General features: G+C 47.2%; 1 protein-coding gene across 2 annotated transcripts in view; it reads left to right on the forward strand.

Moving 5' to 3' along the window:
• Positions 1-19,962, forward strand: part of LOC115126598 (disks large homolog 4-like) — a 294,248-nt gene that overhangs the window by 201,124 nt on the left and 73,162 nt on the right. For both annotated transcript variants that reach the window (XM_065025116.1, XM_065025117.1), the window contains exons 5-8: positions 2,568-2,618; positions 6,719-6,843; positions 12,507-12,676; positions 13,253-13,389. In XM_065025116.1, the coding sequence (XP_064881188.1) occupies positions 2,568-2,618; positions 6,719-6,843; positions 12,507-12,676; positions 13,253-13,389 (483 nt within the window). The remainder of the gene's footprint in view (positions 1-2,567; positions 2,619-6,718; positions 6,844-12,506; positions 12,677-13,252; positions 13,390-19,962) is intronic.

Raw genomic sequence — 19,962 nt, forward strand, 5'->3', positions numbered from 1 at the left:
GGTTGTCCCTGATTGAGAACCATACTTACAGCCTGGTTGTCCCTGATTGAGAATCATACTTACAGCCTGGTTGTCCCTGATTGAGAACCATACTTACAGCCTGGTTGTCCCTGATTGAGAACCATACTTAGGTAGCCTGGTTGTCCCTGATTGAGAACCATACTTAGGGAGCCTGGTTGTCCCTGATTGAGAACCATACTTACAGCCTGGTTGTCCCTGATTGAGAACCATACTTACAGCCTGGTTGTCCCTGATTGAGAATCATACTTACTGCCTGGTTGTCCCTGTTAGAGAACCATACTTAGGGAGCCTGGTTGTCCCTGATTGAGAACCATACTTACAGCCTGGTTGTCCCTGATTGAGAACCATACTTACAGCCTGGTTGTCCCTGATTGAGAACCATACTTACAGCCTGGTTGTCCCTGATTGAGAACCATACTTACAGCCTGGTTGTCCCTGATTGAGAACCATACTTAGGTAGCCTGGTTGTCCCTGATTGAGAATCATACTTACTGCCTGGTTGTCCCTGATTGAGAACCATACTTAGGTAGCCTGGTTGTAGTTTATCAAGATCAGGTCTGTTTTCTAATTCTTTGTGGATCTGTGTAATCTGAGGGAAATATGTGTCTCTAATATGGTCATACATTGGGCAGGAGGTTAGGAAGTGCAGCTCAGTTTCCACCTCATTTTGTGGGCAGTGAGCACATAGCCTGTCTTCTCTTGAGAGCCATGTCTGCCTACGGCGGCCTTTCTCAATAGCAAGGCTATGCTCACTGAGTCTGTACATAGTCAAAGCTTTCCTTAAGTTTGGGTCAGTCACAGTGTTCATGTATTCTGCCGCTGTGTACTCTCTGTGTAGGGCCAAATAGCATTCTAGTTTGCTCTGTTTTTTTGTTAATTCTTTCCAATGTGTTAAGTAATTATCTTTTTGTTTTCTCATGATTTGGTTCGGTCTAATTGTGCTGTTGTCCTGGGGCTCTGTGGGGTGTGTTTGTGTTGCTGTCCTGGGGCTCTGTGGGGTGTGTTTGTGTTTGTGAACAGAGCCCCAGGACCAGCTTGCTTAGGGGACTCTTCTCCAGGTTCATCTCTCTGTAGGTGATGGCTTTGTTAAGGAATGTTTGGGAATCGCTTCCTTTTAGGTGGTTGTAGAATTTAACAGCTCTTTTCTGGATTTTGATAATTAGTGGGTATCGCCCTAATTCTGCTCTGCATGCATTATTTGGTGTTCTACGTTGTACACGGAGGATATTTTCAAGTCAAGTCTCAATTTGGTGTTTGTCCCATTTGGTGAATGCTTGGTTGGTGAGCGGACCCCAGACCTCACAACCATGAAGGGCAATGGGTTCTATAACTGATTCTTTATCATTCTCTCTGTGTCTGTCTGTAGTATCTGGGCTTTATGACTGATGCAAGTATTTTTAGCCAGATCCTAATTGGTATGTCAAATGTTATGTTTCTTTTGATGGCATAGAAGGCCCTTCTTGCCTTGTCTCTCAGATCACAGCTTTGTTTAAGCTACTGGTGCTGATGTTTAGGCAGAGGTACTGTATGTATAGTTGTTTGTGTGCTCTAGGGAAATGGTGTCTGGATGGAATTTGTATTTGTGGTCATGGCAACTGCACCTTTTTTGGAACACCATTATTTTGGTCTCTCTCCTCCACTCTTCTCTCTCTCTCCCTCTCCTTCTCTCTCCTCCCCTCTCTTCTCTCTCCCTCTCCTTCTCTCTCTCCCCTCCTTCTCTCTCCTCCCCTCTCTTCTCTCTCTCCTTCTCTCTCTCCCCTCCTCCTCTCTTCTCTCTCTCTCCTCTCCTCTCTCCTCCCCTCTCTTCTCTCTCTCCTCCCCTCTCTTCTCTCTCTCCTTCTCTCTCTCCCCTCCTTCTCTCTCCTGCCCTCTCTTCTCTCTCTCCTCCCCTCTCCTTCTCTCTCCTCCCCTCTCCTTCTCTCTCCTCCCCTCTCTCTCCCCTCCTCCTCTCTTCTCTCTCTCCCTCTCCTTCTCTCTCCTCTCCCTTCTCTCCCTCCATCAGACAGTATAATGTATAATAATATGACTGATTGCTAGCATTTCTCTGTCCTCTCTCCTCCCATCATCGCTCACTCTGTCACCCTGAGGGGGAGGAGGAGAGGAGAAGAGATGGAAGAATATAATGTAATACTATGTAATAATACTAATCTGTGTTGATCTGTGTTCTCTCTTCTTATCCCTCTCTCTCCCTCCCACTCCCCCCCTCTTTCTCCCCCTCGCTCCCCTTCTCCCTCTCCCACTCCCCCTCTTTCTCTCTCTCTCCCTCCCACTTCCCTCCCCTCTCTCTCTCTCTCCCTCCCACTCCCCCTCTTTCTCCCCCTCGCTCCCCTCCCACTTCCCTCCCCTCTCTCTCCCCTCTCGCTCCCCTTCTCCCTCTCCCACTCCCCCCTCGCTCCCCTCGCTCCCCTCCCACTTCCCCTCCCCCTCTCTCTCCCCCTCGCTCCCCTTCTCCCTCTCTCTATCCCACTTCCCCTGCCCCTCTCCCTCCCCCCCCCTCTCTCCCTCCCTCTCTCTCCCCCTCTCCCTCCCTCTCTCTCCCTCTCTAGATGAATGGATCAGAGGGAGAGGTGGAGTATGAAGAGATGACACTAGAGAGGGTGAGACTACTCTTACTATTAGATTACAACATTTGTGGCCCCTCACACTTTTATTTTTTATTTGTTTATTTAACCTTAATTTAACCTTTATTTAACCTTAATTTAACCTTTATTTAACCTTAATTTAACCTTTATTTAACTAGGCAAATCAGTTTAGAACAAATTCTTATTTACAATGACGGCCTACACCGGCCAAACCAGGACGACGCTGGGCCTTTTGTGCACCGCCCTATGGGACTCCCAATCACAGCTGGTTGTGATACAGCCTGGAATCGAACCAGGGTCTGTAGTGATGCCTCTAGCAATGAGACACAGGACCTGCTGCACCACTAGGGAGCCCTCTAGCACTGAGACACAGGGCCTGCTGCACCACCAGGGAGTCCTCTAGCACTGAGACACAGGGCCTGCTGCACCACCAGGGAGCCCTCTAGCACTGAGACACAGGGCCTGCTGCACCACCAGGGAGCCCTCCAGCACTGAGACACAGGGCCTACTGCACCACCAGGGAGCCCTCCAGCACTGAGACACAGGGCCTGCTGCACCACGAGGGAGCCCTCTAGCACTGAGACACAGGACCTGCTGCACCACTAGGGAGCCCTCTAGCACTGAGACACAGGGCCTGCTGCACCACCAGGGAGCCCTCTAGCAATGAGACACAGGGCCTGCTGCACCACCAGGGATCCCTCTAGCAATGAGACACAGGACCTGCTGCACCACTAGGGAGCCCTCCAGCACTGAGACACAGGGCCTGCTGCACCACCAGGGAGCCCTCTAGCACTGAGACACAGGGCCTGCTGCACCACGAGGGAGCCCTCTAGCACTGAGACACAGGGCCTGCTGCACCACTAGGGAGCCCTCTAGCACTGAGACACAGGGCCTGCTGCACCACCAGGGAGCCCTCTAGCAATGAGACACAGGGCCTGCTGCACCACGAGGGAGCCCTCTAGCACTGAGACACAGGGCCTGCTGCACCACTAGGGAGCCCTCTAGCACTGAGACACAGGGCCTGCTGCACCACCAGGGAGCCCTCCAGCACTGAGACACAGGGCCTACTGCACCACCAGGGAGCCCTCCAGCAATGAAACACAGAGCCTGCTGCACCACCAGGGAGCCCTCCAGCACTGAGACACAGGGCCTGCTGCACCACCAGGGAGCCCTCCAGCACTGAGACACAGGGCCTGCTGCACCACGAGGGAGCCCTCTAGCACTGAGACACAGGGCCTGCTGCACCACCAGGGAGCCCTCCAGCAATGAGACACAGGGCCTGCTGCACCACCAGGGAGCCCTCCAGCACTGAGACACAGGGCCTGCTGCACCACGAGGGAGCCCTCTAGCACTGAGACACAGGACCTGCTGCACCACTAGGGAGCCCTCTAGCACTGAGACACAGGGCCTGCTGCACCACCAGGGAGCCCTCCAGCACTGAGACACAGGGCCTACTGCACCACCAGGGAGCCCTCCAGCACTGAGACACAGGGCCTGCTGCACCACAAGGGAGCCCTCTAGCACTGAGACACAGGACCTGCTGCACCACTAGGGAGCCCTCTAGCACTGAGACACAGGACCTGCTGCACCACTAGGGAGCCCTCCAGCACTGAGACACAGGGCCTGCTGCACCACCAGGGAGCCCTCTAGCACTGAGACACAGGGCCTTAGACCTCTGCTCCGTTCAGGAGCCCCTATAAATAATTCCCTTTTTCTTCTAAAAAATAAATTGACAATTAAAAAAACTTTTGGCCACCAAACCTTGTTGTTGGATTTTTAACATTCCAAAACCAATTTTCTTTTTGTCAACTTAAGTTTGCAATTATAATTGATGAAAGGAAGACAAATGGAGAAAATGATTGGCCCCCTGTTCGGAGCTGGTTGCACCGCCTTGAGCCAAGTTAACTGCAGACAAACGCTTCTCCATCAATGAGTTTGCTGCACTTTTCTACTGACAATTTGGCTCTTCAGCAGAAAATAACTCTAATTCTTCAATGTTTGAGGGTTGTCCTCTACCAACCGCTGTTTTCAGAGCTCACCGTACTGTCCTCCACCAACCGCTGTTTTCAGAGCTCACCGTACTGTCCTCCACCAACCGCTGTTTTCAGAGCTCAGAGCTCACCGTACTGTCCTCTACCAACCTCTGTTTTCAGAGCTCACCGTACTGTCCTCCACCAACCGCTGTTTTCAGAGCTCACCGTACTGTCCTCCACCAACCGCTGTTTTCAGAGCTCACCGTACTGTCCTGCACCAACCGCTGTTTTCAGAGCTCAGAGCTCACCGTACTGTCCTGCACCAACCGCTGTTTTCAGAGCTCAGAGCTCATCGTACTGTCCTCTACCAACCTCTGTTTTCAGAGCTCAGAGCTCACCGTACTGTCCTCTACCAACCTCTGTTTTCAGAGCTCACCATACTGTCCTCCACCAACCTCTGTTTTCAGAGCTCAGAGCTCACCATACTGTCCTCTACCAACCACTGTTTTCAGAGCTCAGAGCTCACCGTACTGTCCTCTACCAACCTCTGTTTTCAGAGCTCAGAGCTCACCGTACTGTCCTACATTTACATTTAAGTCATTTAGCAGACGCTCTTATCCAGAGCGACTTACAAATTGGTGCATTCACCTTATGACATCCAGTGGAGCAGCCACTTTACAATAGTGCATCTAATCTTTTAAGGGGGGGGGTGAGAAGGATTACTTTATCCTATCCTAGGTATTCCTTAAAGAGGTGGGGTTTCAGGTGTCTCCGGAAGGTGGTGATTGACTCCGCTGTCCTGGCGTCGTGAGGGAGTTTGTTCCACCATTGGGGGGCCAGAGCAGCGAACAGTTTTGACTGGGCTGAGCTGGAACTGTACTTCCTCAGTGGTAGGGAGGCGAGCAGGCCAGAGGTGGATGAACGCAGTGCCCTTGTTTGGGTGTAGGGCCTGATCAGAGCCTGGAGGTACTGAGGTGCCGTTCCCCTCACAGCTCCGTAGGCAAGCACCATGGTCTTGTAGCGGATGCGAGCTTCAACTGGAAGCCAGTGGAGAGAGCGGAGGAGCGGGGTGACGTGAGAGAACTTGGGAAGGTTGAACACCAGACGGGCTGCGGCGTTCTGGATGAGTTGTAGGGGTTTAATGGCACAGGCAGGGAGCCCAGCCAACAGCGAGTTGCAGTAATCCAGACGGGAGATGACAAGTGCCTGGATTAGGACCTGCGCCGCTTCCTGTGTGAGGCAGGGTCGTACTCTGCGGATGTTGTAGAGCATGAACCTACAGGAACGGGCCACCGCCTTGATGTTAGTTGAGAACGACAGGGTGTTGTCCAGGATCACGCCAAGGTTCTTAGTGCTCTGGGAGGAGGACACAGTGGAGTTGTCAACCGTGATGGCGAGATCATGGAACGGGCAGTCCTTCCCCGGGAGGAAGAGCAGCTCCGTCTTGCCGAGGTTCAGCTTGCCGAGGTTCAGAGCTCACCGTACTGTCCACCATACTGTCCTGCACCAACCGCTGTTTTCAGAGCTCACCATACTGTCCTGCACCAACCGCTGTTTTCAGAGCTCACCGTACTGTCCTCCACCAACCTCTGTTTTCAGAGCTCGCCGTAGGTTTAGGATGTGATTCAGATCTAGACTCCTCGCTGACCACTTCAGATCAGTCCAGGGTTTCTTCTTGAACTTTTCCGGTGCGTTTGGGTTTGTTACCCTGCCGGAAGACTCACAACCTTCAAGAGAGACCCAGTTTTTGGACACTGTGTTGAACATTTGACAGCTGATATTGTGCTAGGTTTCATGATGCCATGTTCAAGCCCCTATGTATCAGAGGCAGCAGAGCAATCACACAGCATTATCAAACCTCCCCCATCTTGGATTGTAGGGAGGGTGTAATTTTCACTGAATGCTCCATTTGGTTGTCAGTAAACAGCGCTGATCTGTAATGCCAAAATGTTTAAATGTTGTTTCATTGGTCCACAGAACATTTCCCCAGGAAGTAGTACTATTTACTTGGGTTTATGAAACATTCTATCAGGCTTTCTGTTGTCTCCTTCAGCAGTGGGGTCTTCCTGTGTTTACCTACATGTGTGTGTGTGTGTGTGTGTGTGTGTGTGTGTGTGTGTGTGTGTGTGTGATGGTTTGTAGGGTAACTCTGGTCTAGGATTCAGTATAGCAGGTGGAACAGACAACCCCCACGTTGGAGACGACCCGTCTATCTTCATCACCAAGATCATCCCTGGAGGAGCTGCCGCACAGGACGGGAGGCTCAGGTAGACACAGGACGGGAGGTTCAGGTAGACACAGGACGGGAGGTTCAGGTAGACACAGGACGGGAGGCTCAGGTAGACACAGGACGGGAGGCTCAGGTAGACACAGGACGGGAGGCTCAGGTAGACACAGGACGGGAGGCTCAGGTAGACACAGGACGGGAGGCTCAGGTAGACACAGGACGGGAGGCTCAGGTAGACACAGGACGGGAGGCTCAGGTAGACACAGGACGGGAGGTTCAGGTAGACACAGGACGGGAGGTTCAGGTAGACACAGGACGGGAGGCTCAGGTAGACACAGGACGGGAGGCTCAGGTAGACACAGGACGGGAGGCTCAGGTAGACACAGGACGGGAGGCTCAGGTAGACACAGGACGGGAGGCTCAGGTAGACACAGGACGGGAGGCTCAGGTAGACACAGGACGGGAGGCTCAGGTAGACACAGGACGGGCGGCTCAGGTAGACACAGGACGGGAGGCTCAGGTAGACACAGGACGGGAGGCTCAGGTAGACACAGGACGGGAGGCTGAGTTACCGAGACAATGTGCGGGGGTACAGGTTAGTCGAGGTAATTTGCACATGTAGGTAGGGGTAAAGTGACTACGCATAAATAATAAACAGTGAGTAACAGCAGTGTAAAAATAAAGGGGACTGGGGTCAATGTAAATGGTCCGGGTGGCCATTTAATTAGCTGTTCAGGAGACTTATGGCTTGGGGGTAGAAGCTGTTAAGAAGCCTTTTGGACCCAGACTTGGTGCTCCTGTACTGCTTGCCGTGCGATAGCAGAGAGAACAGTCTATGACTGGGGTGGCTGGAGTCTTTGACAACTTAGAAATGTCTATGTTTTTGAAAGAAAAGCACATTTTTGGTCCATTAAAATAACTTCAACTTGATCAGAAAAACAGTGTAGAGAGAGTTCCTCTGTCCAGTATTTGTCCATCTTAATCTTTCTTTTTATTGGCCAGTCTGAGATATGGTTTTTCTTTGCAACTCTGCCGAGAAGGCCAGCATCCCAGAGTCGCCTCTTCACTGTTGATGTTGAGACTGGGGTTTTGCGGGTATTATTTATTGAAGTTGCCAGTTGAGGACTTGTGAGGCGTCTGTTTCTCAAACTAGACACACTAATGTACTTGTCCTCTTGCTCAGTTGTGCACCGGGGCCTCCCACCTCTCTTTCTATTCTGGTTAGAGCCAGTTTGCACTGTTCTGTGAAGGGAGAAGTACACAGCGTTGTACCAGATCTTCAGTTTCTCGCATGACATAGCCATCATTTTTCAGAACAAGAATGGACTGAAGAAAGTTCTTTGTTTCTGGCCATTTTGAGCCTGTAATCAAACCCACAAATGCAGTTTTTTTATTACCTTTATGTAACTAAGCAAGTCAGTTAAGAACAAATTTGTGTTTACAATGACAGCCTAGGAACACTGGGTTCAGGAGCAGAACGTCAGATTTTTACTTTGTCAACTCGGGGATTTTATCTAGAAACCTTTTGGTTACTAGTCCAACGTTCTAACCACTAGGCAACCTTTCGGTTCCTAGTCCAATGCTCTAACCACTAGGCTACCTCATGGCCTCATCCGATGAGTATCTGATGCTCCAGATACTCAACTAGGCTAAAGAAGGCCAGTTTTATTGCTTCTTTAACCAGGACAAAAGTTTTCAGCTGTGCTAACATAATTGCAAAAGGGTTTTCTAATGATCAATTCGCTTTTTAAAATGATAAACTTGGATTAGCTAACACAACATGCCATTGGAACACAGGAGTGATGATTGCTGATAAAATCAAATCAAATTTATTTATATAGCCCTTCTTAGATCAGCTGATATCTCAAAGTGCTGTACAGAAACCCAGCCTAAAACCCCAAACAGCAAGCAATGCAGGTGTAGAAGCACAGTGGCTAGGAAAAACTCCCTAGAAAGGCCAAAACCTAGAGAGGAACCAGGCTATGTGGGGTGGCCAATCTTCTTCTGGCTGTGCCGGGGGAGATTATAACAGAACATGGCCAAGATGTTCAAATGTTCATAAATGACCAGCATGGTGAAATAATAATAATCACAGTAGTTGTCGAGGGTGCAGCAAGTCAGCACCTCAGGAGTAAATGTCAGTTGGCTTTTCATAGCCGATCATTCAGAGTATCTCTACCGCTCCTGCTGTCTCTAGAGAGTTGAAAACAGCAGGTCTGGGACAGGTAGCACGTCCGGTGAACAGGTCAGGGTTCCATAGCCGCAGGCAGAACAGTTGAAACTGGAGCAGCAGCACAACCAGGTGGACTGGGGACAGCAAGGAGTCATCAGGCCAGATTGTCCTGAGGCATGGTCCTACGACTCAGGTCCTCGGAGAGAGAGAGAAAGAAATAGAGAAAGAGAGAATTAGAGAGAGCATACTTAAATTCACACAGGACACCGGATAGGACAGGAGAAGTACTCCAGATATAACAAACTGATCCTAGCCCCCCGACACATAAACTACTGCAGCATAAATACTGAAGGCTGAGACAGGACGGGTCAGGAGACACTGTGGCCCCATCCGATGATACCCCCGGACAGGGCCAAACAGGAAGGATATAACCCCACACACTTTGCCAAAGCACAGGCCCCACACCACTAGAGGGATATCTTCAACCACCAACTTACCATCCTGAGACAAGGCTGAGTATAGCCCACACCACTATCTATAATATGGAGATATTCCATAAGAAATCAGCCGTTTCCAGCTACAATAGTCATTTACAACATTAACCATGTCTACACTGTATTTCTGATCAAATAAATGATATTTTAATGGACAATTTTTTTTGAGCTTTTCCTTTAAAAACAAGGACATTTATAAGTGACCCCAAACTTTTGAGTTTAGGTCCACGGTCGTGTAGGTCCTGGATGGCTGGAGACCCCAGTGGTCGGATGCCGAGTTGTTGCCATACCAGGTTGGGATGCAAACGGTCAGGATGCTCTCGATGGTGCAGCTGTAGAACTTTTGAGGATCTGGGGATCCATGCCAAATCTTTTCAGTTTCCTGAGGGGGAATAGGTGTTGTCGTGCCTTCTTCATGACTGTCTTGGTGTGCTTGGACCAGGATTGTTTATTGGTGATGTGAACTTGAAACTTTCGACTGCTCCACTACAGCCCCGTCGATTTTAATGAGGTCCAGTGATCAGGCTGTCGTGTTGTCAACAAACTTAATGATGGTGTTGGAGTCGTGCTTGGCCACGCAGCTGTGGGTGAACAGGGAGTACAGGAGGGGACTAAGCACGCACCCCGAAAGGGGCCCCGGTGTTTAGGATCAGCGTGGCAGATGTGTTGTTACCGACCCTCACCACCTGGGGGTGGCCCGTCAATAAGTCCAGCAACCAGTTGCAGAGGGTAGTGTTTAGTCTCATGGTCCTTAGCTTAGTGAACATATTCCAGTCTGTGCAAAACAGTCCTGTAGTGTAGCATCCGTGTCATCTGACCACTTCAGTTTTGAGCGAGTCACTGGTACTTCCTGCTTTAGTTTTTGCTTGTAAGCAGGAATCAGGAGGATAGAATTATGCTCAGATTTGTTAAATGGAGGGCAGGGAGAGCTTTGTACACATCTCTGTGTGTTGAGTAAAGAAGGTCTAGAGCTTTGTATGCATCTCTGTGTGTTGAGTAAAGGAGGTCTAGAGCTTTGTATGCATCTCTGTGTGTTGAGTAATGGAGGTCTAGAGCTTTGTATGCATCTCTGTGTGTTGAGTAATGGAGGTCTAGAGCTTTGTATGCATCTCTGTGTGTTGAGTAAAGAAGGTCTAGAGCTTTGTACACATCTCTGTGTGTTGAGTAAAGAAGGTCTAGAGCTTTGTACACATCTGTGTGTTGAGTAAAGAAGGTCTAGAGCTTTGTACACATCTGTGTGTTGAGTAAAGAAGGTCTAGAGCTTTGTACACATCTGTGTGTTGAGTAAAGAAGGTCTAGAGCTTTGTGCATCTCTGTGTGTTGAGTAAAGAAGGTCTAGAGCTTTGTACACATCTCTGTGTGGAGTAAAGAAGGTCTAGAGCTTTGTACACATCTCTGTGTTGAGTAAAGGAGGTCTAGAATTGTTTTCCTTCTGGTTCCACATTTAACATGCTGAAACATAGAAATTAGTTAAAACTGATTTAAGTTTCCCTGCATTAAAGTCCCCGGCCACTAGGAGTGCTGCCTCTGGATGAGCATATTCTGGACAGTGGAAGGTTAGATAGATAATATATATAATGTCTATGTTACAGGGTTAATGACAGTGGAGGGTTAGATAGATAGATAATATATATAATGTCTATGTTACAGGGTTAATGACAGTGGAGGGTTAGATAGATAATATATATAATGTCTATGTTACAGGGTTAATGACAGTGGAGGGATAGATAGATAATATATATAATGTCTATGTTACAGGGTTAATGACAGTGGAGGGTTAGATAGATAGATAATATATAATGTCTATGTTACAGGGTTAATGACAGTGGAGGGTTAGATAGATAATATATATAATGTCTATATTACAGGGTTAGATAGATAATATATATAATGTCTATGTTACAGGGTTAATGACAGTGGAGGGTTAGATAGATAATATATATAATGTCTATGTTACAGGGTTAGATAGATAATATATATCATGTCTATGTTACAGGGTTAATGACAGTGGAGGGTTAGATAGATAGATAATATATATAATGTCTATGTTACAGGGTTAATGACAGTGGAGGGTTAGATAGATAATATATATAATGTCTATGTTACAGGGTTAATGACAGTGGAGGGTTAGATAGATAATATAATGTCTATGTTACAGGGTTAATGACAGTGTGATACTAGTAATGTCTATGTTACAGGGTTAATGACAGTGGAGGGTTAGATAGATAATATAATGTCTATGTTACAGGGTTAATGACAGTGGAGGGTTAGATAGATAATATAATGTCTATGTTACAGGGTTAATGACAGTGGAGGGTTAGATAGATAGATAATATATATAATGTCTATGTTACAGGGTTAATGACAGTGGAGGGTTAGATAGATAGATAATATATATAATGTCTATGTTACAGGGTTAATGACAGTGGAGGGTTAGATAGATAATATATATAATGTCTATGTTACAGGGTTAATGACAGTGGAGGGTTAGATAGATAATATATGTAATGTCTATGTTACAGGGTTAATGACAGTGGAGGGTTAGATAGATAATATATATAATGTCTATGTTACAGGGTTAATGACAGTGGAGGGTTAGATAGATAATATATATAATGTCTATGTTACAGGGTTAATGACAGTGGAGGGTTAGATAGATAATATATATCATGTCTATGTTGGAGGGTTAATGACAGTGGAGGGTTAGATAGATAATATATATAATGTCTATGTTACAGGGTTAATGACAGTGGAGGGTTAGATAGATAGATAATATATATAATGTCTATGTTACAGGGTTAATGACAGTGGAGGGTTAGATAGATAATATATATATAATGTCTATGTTACAGGGTTAATGACAGTGGAGGGTTAGATAGATAATATATATAATGTCTATGTTACAGGGTTAATGACAGTGTGATACTAGTAATGTCTATGTTACAGGGTTAATGACAGTGTGATACTAGTAATGTCTATGTTACAGGGTTAATGACAGTGGAGGGTTAGATAGATAATATAATGTCTATGTTACAGGGTTAATGACAGTGTGATACTAGTAAATGATGTTGACGTTCGTGAGGTGACACACAGCTTGGCTGTGGAAGCTCTAAAGGAGGCGGGGCCAGTTGTTCGTCTCTACGTCCTCCGGAGGAAGCCACCCGTGGAGACCGTCACACAACTCAAACTCATCAAAGGACCTAAAGGTGTGTTGTCTCGGACTGAATGCTGTAGGTGTGTTTCAGCACCCCTGAAGTAGATGTTTCCATGAAAAGATTGACAGTTTGTGATCTTGTTCATACAGCTACTTTAATCTGAAAATCTTCCTCCTCCTCCCACCCCCTCCTCCTCCTCCTCCCACCCCCTCCTCCTCCTTCTCCCTCCTCTTCCTCCTCCTCCCATCACCTCCTCCCTCCTCCCCTCCTCCCCCTCCTCCTCCCACCTCCTCTTCCTCCTCCTCCTCCCACCTCCTCCCCCTCCTCCTCCTTCTCCCTCCTCTTCCTCCTCCTCCTCCCATCTCCTCCTCCCTCCTCCCACCTCCTCTTCCTCCTCCTCCCACCTCCTCTTCCTCTTCCTCCTCCTCCTCCCTTGTCTTCCTCCTCCTCCCACCCCCTCCTCCTCCTCCTCCCACCCCCTCCTCCTCCTTCTCCCTCCTCTTCCTCCTCCTCCCATCACCTCCTCCCTCCTCCCCTCCTCTTCCTCCTCCTCCCTCCTCTTCCTCCCTCCTCTTCCTAATCTTCCTCTTCCCTTATTCTATGTGTGTGTGTGTCTGTGTTTTTCAGGTTTGGGGTTCAGTATAGCAGGTGGACTAGGGAACCAGCATGTACCAGGTGACAACAGTATATATGTGACTAAGATCATAGAGGGAGGAGCGGCCTGTAAAGATGGACACCTACAGATAGGCGATAAGATACTGGCTGTGAGTAACACGCTCACGCACACGCTCACAGACACGCTCACTGACACTCACGGACACGACACTCACTGACACGCTCACAGACACTCTCACGGACACACTCACGATCGCACAGATCTGTTTTCATTATGTGGTGAGTATATATGACAGAAGTTTAGTCGTGGAGTAGTGCCCTCTTCTGGTCCTCTGTGGAACTACTGCAGAGCTGGACTCCATGTTTTAACATTCCAAATATGAACGCTGGTTTTCTGAACGGCTCTGATCTCAACCGACTACATCCCGTCTGACTATGTCATGTCTCATCAATCTAGACACAATACCCCATAATGACCCAATACCCTATAATGACCCAATACCCCATAATGACAAAGCAAAAACTGGTTTGTAGATTTTTTTTCTAATTAATATGAATTAAAAAAACTGAAATATCACATTTACATAAGTATTAATCTATTTTCTGAGCTAGAGGGCTGCTGATATCTCTAGGAGTGATTCTAGCGCTAGAGGACTCCTGATATCTCCTGATATCTCCAGGAATGGTTCTAGAGCTAGAGGACTCCTGATATCTCCAGGAGTGGTTCTAGAGCTAGAGGACTCCGGTTATCTCCAGGAGTGGTTCTAGAGCTAGAGGACTCCGGTTATCTCCAGGAGTGGTTCTAGAGCTAGAGGACTCCGGTTATCTCCAGGAGTGGTTCTAGAGCTAGAGGACTCCTGTTATCTCCAGGAGTGGTTCTAGAGCTAGAGGACTCCGGTTATCTCCAGGAGTGGTTCTAGAGCTAGAGGACTCCGGTTATCTCCAGGAGTTGTTCTAGAGCTAGAGGAGTCCTGATATCTCCTGGCGTGGTTCTAGAGCTAGAGGACTCCTGATATCTCCTGATATCTCCAGGAATGGTTCTAGAGCTAGAGGACTCCTGATATCTTCAGGAATGGTTCTAGAGCTAGAGGAATCCTGATATCTCCTGATATCTCCAGGAATGGTTCTAGAGCTAGAGGACTCCGGTTATCTCCAGGAGTGGTTCTAGAGCTAGAGGACTCCGGTTATCTCCAGGAGTGGTTCTAGAGCTAGAGGACTCCGGTTATCTCCAGGAGTGGTTCTAGAGCTAGAGGACTCCTGTTATCTCCAAGAGTGGTTCTAGAGCTAGAGGACTCCTGTTATCTCCAGGAGTGGTTCTAGAGCTAGAGGACTCCGGTTATCTCCAGGAGTGGTTCTAGAGCTAGAGGACTCCGGTTATCTACAGGAGTGGTTCTAGAGCTAGAGGACTCTTGATAACTTCAGGAATGGTTCTAGAGCTAGAGGACTCCTGATATCTCCTGATATCTCCAGGAATGGTTCTAGAGCTAGAGGACTCCGGTTATCTCCAGGAGTGGTTCTAGAGCTAGAGGACTCCGGTTATCTCCAGGAGTGGTTCTAGAGCTAGAGGACTCCTGTTATCTCCAGGAGTGGTTCTAGAGCTAGAGGACTCCGGTTATCTCCAGGAGTGGTTCTAGAGCTAGAGGACTCTGGTTATCTACAGGAGTGGTTCTAGAGCTAGATGACTCCTGTTATCTCCAGGAGTGGTTCTAGAGCTAGAGGACTCCGGTTATCTCCAGGAGTGGTTCTAGAGCTAGAGGACTCCGGTTATCTCCAGGAGTGGTTCTAGAGCTAGAGGACTCCTGTTATCTCCAGGATTGGTTCTAGAGCTAGAGGACTCCGGTTATCTCCAGGAGTGGTTCTAGAGCTAGAGGACTCCTGTTATCTCCAGGAGTGGTTCTAGAGCTAGAGGACTCCGGTTATCTCCAGGAGTGGTTCTAGAGCTAGAGGACTCCGGTTATCTCCAGGAGTGGTTCTAGAGCTAGAGGACTCCTGTTATCTCCAGGAGTGGTTCTAGAGCTAGAGGACTCCGGTTATCTCCAGGAGTGGTTCTAGAGCTAGATGACTCCTGTTATCTCCAGGAGTGGTTCTAGAGCTAGAGGACTCCGGTTATCTCCAGGAGTGGTTCTAGAGCTAGAGGACTCCGGTTATCTCCAGGAGTGGTTCTAGAGCTAGAGGACTCCGGTTATCTCCAGGAGTGGTTCTAGAGCTAGAGGACTCCTGTTATCTCCAGGATTGGTTCTAGAGCTAGAGGACTCCGGTTATCTCCAGGAGTGGTTCTAGAGCTAGAGGACTCCTGTTATCTCCAGGAGTGGTTCTAGAGCTAGAGGACTCCGGTTATCTCCAGGAGTGGTTCTAGAGCTAGAGGACTCCGGTTATCTCCAGGAGTGGTTCTAGAGCTAGAGGACTCCTGTTATCTCCAGGAGTGGTTCTAGAGCTAGAGAACTCCTGTTATCTCCAGGAGTGGTTCTAGAGCTAGAGGACTCCGGTTATCTCCAGGAGTGGTTCTAGAGCTAGAGGACTCCGGTTATCTCCAGGAGTGGTTCTAGAGCTAGAGGACTCCTGTTATCTCCAGGAGTGGTTCTAGAGCTAGAGGACTCCTGTTATCTCCAGGAGTGGTTCTAGAGCTAGAGGACTCCGGTTATCTCCAGGAGTGGTTCTAGAGCTAGAGGACTCCGGTTATCTCCAGGAGTGGTTCTAGAGCTAGAGGACTCCTGTTATCTCCAGGAGTGGTTCTAGAGCTAGAGGATTCCTGTTATCTCCAGTAGTGGTTCTAGAGCTAGAGGACTCCTGTTATCTCCAGGAGTGGTTCTAGAGCTAGAGGACTCCGGTTATCTCCAGGATTCTCATCTCCTAGGTAATTAGTGTTAGGTCTTCAGTCTCCTGGTTTCTCAGCAGCAGCTGTAACTGGTGGTCGTGTCAGTAGCGGTATTTTCGCGAAACTTAGACGGTTCTGCCGAGATGTTCGAGGAAGGCTCCACGCCACCCTCTCACTTGAGTATCTTAGTTATTTACAGAATAGATGTTCGAGGAAGGCTCCACGCCACTCTCTCACTTGAGTATCTTAGTTATTTACAGAATAGATGTTCGAGGAAGGCTCCACGCCACTCTCTCACTTGAGTATCTTACTGAGTTATTTACAGAATAGATGTTCGAGGAAGGCTCCACGCCACTCTCTCACTTGAGTATCTTAGTTATTTACAGAATAGATGTTCGAGGAAGGCTCCACGCCACTCTCTCACTTGAGTATCTTACTTATCTTATTTACAGAATAGATGTTCGAGGAAGGCTCCACGCCACCCTCTCACTTGAGTATCTTAGTTATTTACAGAATAGATGTTCGAGGAAGGCTCCACGCCACCCTCTCACTTGAGTATCTTAGTTATTTACAGAATAGATGTTCGAGGAAGGCTGCACGCCACTCTCTCACTTGAGTATCTTACTTATCTTATTTACAGAATAGATGTTCGAGGAAGGCTACACGCCACTCTCTCACTTGAGTATCTTAGTTATTTACAGAATAGATGTTCGAGGAAGGCTCCACGCCACTCTCTCACTTGAGTATCTTACTGAGTTATTTACAGAATAGATGTTCGAGGAAGGCTCCACGCCACTCTCTCACTTGAGTATCTTAGTTATTTACAGAATAGATGTTCGAGGAAGGCTCCACGCCACTCTCTCACTTGAGTATCTTAGTTATTTACAGAATAGATGTTCGAGGAAGGCTCCACGCCACTCTCTCACTTGAGTATCTTAGTTATTTACAGAATAGATGTTCGAGGAAGGCTCCACGCCACTCTCTCACTTGAGTATCTTAATTATTTACAGAATAGATGTTCAGAATAGATGTTCGAGGAAGGCTCCACGCCACTCTCTCACTTGAGTATCTTAGTTATTTACAGAATAGATGTTCGAGGAAGGCTCCACGCCACTCTCTCACTTGAGTATCTTAGTTATTTACAGAATAGATGTTCGAGGAAGGCTCCACGCCACTCTCTCACTTGAGTATCTTAGTTATTTACAGAATAGATGTTCGAGGAAGGCTCCACGCCACTCTCTCACTTGAGTATCTTAGTTATTTACAGAATAGATGTTCGAGGAAGGCTCCACGCCACTCTCTCACTTGAGTATCTTAGTTATTTACAGAATAGATGTTCGAGGAAGGCTCCACGCCACTCTCTCACTTGAGTATCTTACTGAGTTATTTACAGAATAGATGTTCGAGGAAGGCTCCACGCCACTCTCTCACTTGAGTATCTTACTGAGTTATTTACAGAATAGATGTTCGAGGAAGGCTCCACGCCACTCTCTCACTTGAGTATCTTAGTTATTTACAGAATAGATGTTCGAGGAAGGCTCCACGCCACTCTCTCACTTGAGTATCTTACTGAGTTATTTACAGAATAGATGTTCGAGGAAGGCTCCACGCCACTCTCTCACTTGAGTATCTTAGTTATTTACAGAATAGATGTTCGAGGAAGGCTCCACGCCTCTCTCTCACTTGAGTATCTTAGTTATTTACAGAATAGATGTTCGAGGAAGGCTCCACGCCACTCTCTCACTTGAGTATCTTAGTTATTTACAGAATAGATGTTCGAGGAAGGCTCCACGCCACTCTCTCACTTGAGTATCTTAGTTATTTACAGAATAGATGTTCGAGGAAGGCTCCACGCCACTCTCTCACTTGAGTATCTTAGTTATTTACAGAATAGATGTTCGAGGAAGGCTCCACGCCACTCTCTCACTTGAGTATCTTGGTTATTTACAGAATAGATGTTCGAGGAAGGCTCCACGCCACTCTCTCACTTGAGTATCTTACTTATCTTATTTACAGAATAGATGTTCGAGGAAGGCTCCACGCCACCCTCTCACTTGAGTATCTTAGTTATTTACAGAATAGATGTTCGAGGAAGGCTCCACGCCACTCTCTCACTTGAGTATCTTAGTTATTTACAGAATAGATGTTCGAGGAAGGCTCCACGCCACTCTCTCACTTGAGTATCTTACTGAGTTATTTACAGAATAGATGTTCGAGGAAGGCTCCACGCCACTCTCTCACTTGAGTATCTTAGTTATTTACAGAATAGATGTTCGAGGAAGGCTCCACGCCACTCTCTCACTTGAGTATCTTACTTATCTTATTTACAGAATAGATGTTCGAGGAAGGCTCCACGCCACCCTCTCACTTGAGTATCTTAGTTATTTACAGAATAGATGTTCGAGGAAGGCTCCACGCCACCCTCTCACTTGAGTATCTTAGTTATTTACAGAATAGATGTTCGAGGAAGGCTGCACGCCACTCTCTCACTTGAGTATCTTACTTATCTTATTTACAGAATAGATGTTCGAGGAAGGCTACACGCCACTCTCTCACTTGAGTATCTTAGTTATTTACAGAATAGATGTTCGAGGAAGGCTCCACGCCACTCTCTCACTTGAGTATCTTAGTTATTTACAGAATAGATGTTCGAGGAAGGCTCCACGCCACTCTCTCACTTGAGTATCTTAGTTATTTACAGAATAGATGTTCGAGGAAGGCTCCACGCCACTCTCTCACTTGAGTATCTTAGTTATTTACAGAATAGATGTTCGAGGAAGGCTCCACGCCACTCTCTCACTTGAGTATCTTACTGAGTTATTTACAGAATAGATGTTCGAGGAAGGCTCCACGCCACTCTCTCACTTGAGTATCTTACTGAGTTATTTACAGAATAGATGTTCGAGGAAGGCTCCACGCCACTCTCTCACTTGAGTATCTTAGTTATTTACAGAATAGATGTTCGAGGAAGGCTCCACGCCACTCTCTCACTTGAGTATCTTACTGAGTTATTTACAGAATAGATGTTCGAGGAAGGCTCCACGCCACTCTCTCACTTGAGTATCTTAGTTATTTACAGAATAGATGTTCGAGGAAGGCTCCACGCCTCTCTCTCACTTGAGTATCTTATTTATTTACAGAATAGATGTTCGAGGAAGGCTCCACGCCACTCTCTCACTTGAGTATCTTAGTTATTTACAGAATAGATGTTCGAGGAAGGCTCCACGCCACTCTCTCACTTGAGTATCTTAGTTATTTACAGAATAGATGTTCGAGGAAGGCTCCACGCCACTCTCTCACTTGAGTATCTTAGTTATTTACAGAATAGATGTTCGAGGAAGGCTCCACGCCACTCTCTCACTTGAGTATCTTGGTTATTTACAGAATAGATGTTCGAGGAAGGCTCCACACCACTCTCTCACTTGAGTATCTTACTTATCTTATTTACAGAATAGATGTTCGAGGAAGGCTCCACGCCACCCTCTCACTTGAGTATCTTACCAAGTTATTTACAGAATAGATGTTCGAGGAAGGCTCCACGCCACTCTCTCACTTGAGTATCTTACCAAGTTATTTACAGAATAGATGTTTGAGGAAGGATCCACGCCACCCTCTCACTTGAGTATCTTACTGAGTTATTTACAGAATAGATGTTCGAGGAAGGCTCCACGCCACTCTCTCACTTGAGTATCTTAGTTATTTACAGAATAGATGTTCGAGGAAGGCTCCACGCCACTCTCTCACTTGAGTATCTTAGTTATTTACAGAATAGATGTTCGAGGAAGGCTCCACGCCACTCTCTCACTTGAGTATCTTAGTTATTTACAGAATAGATGTTCGAGGAAGGCTCCACGCCACTCTCTCACTTGAGTATCTTAGTTATTTCCAGAATAGATGTTAGAGGAAG

Source organism: Oncorhynchus nerka, linkage group LG12, assembly GCF_034236695.1.
Source record: "Oncorhynchus nerka isolate Pitt River linkage group LG12, Oner_Uvic_2.0, whole genome shotgun sequence".
NCBI lineage: Eukaryota > Metazoa > Chordata > Actinopteri > Salmoniformes > Salmonidae > Oncorhynchus > Oncorhynchus nerka.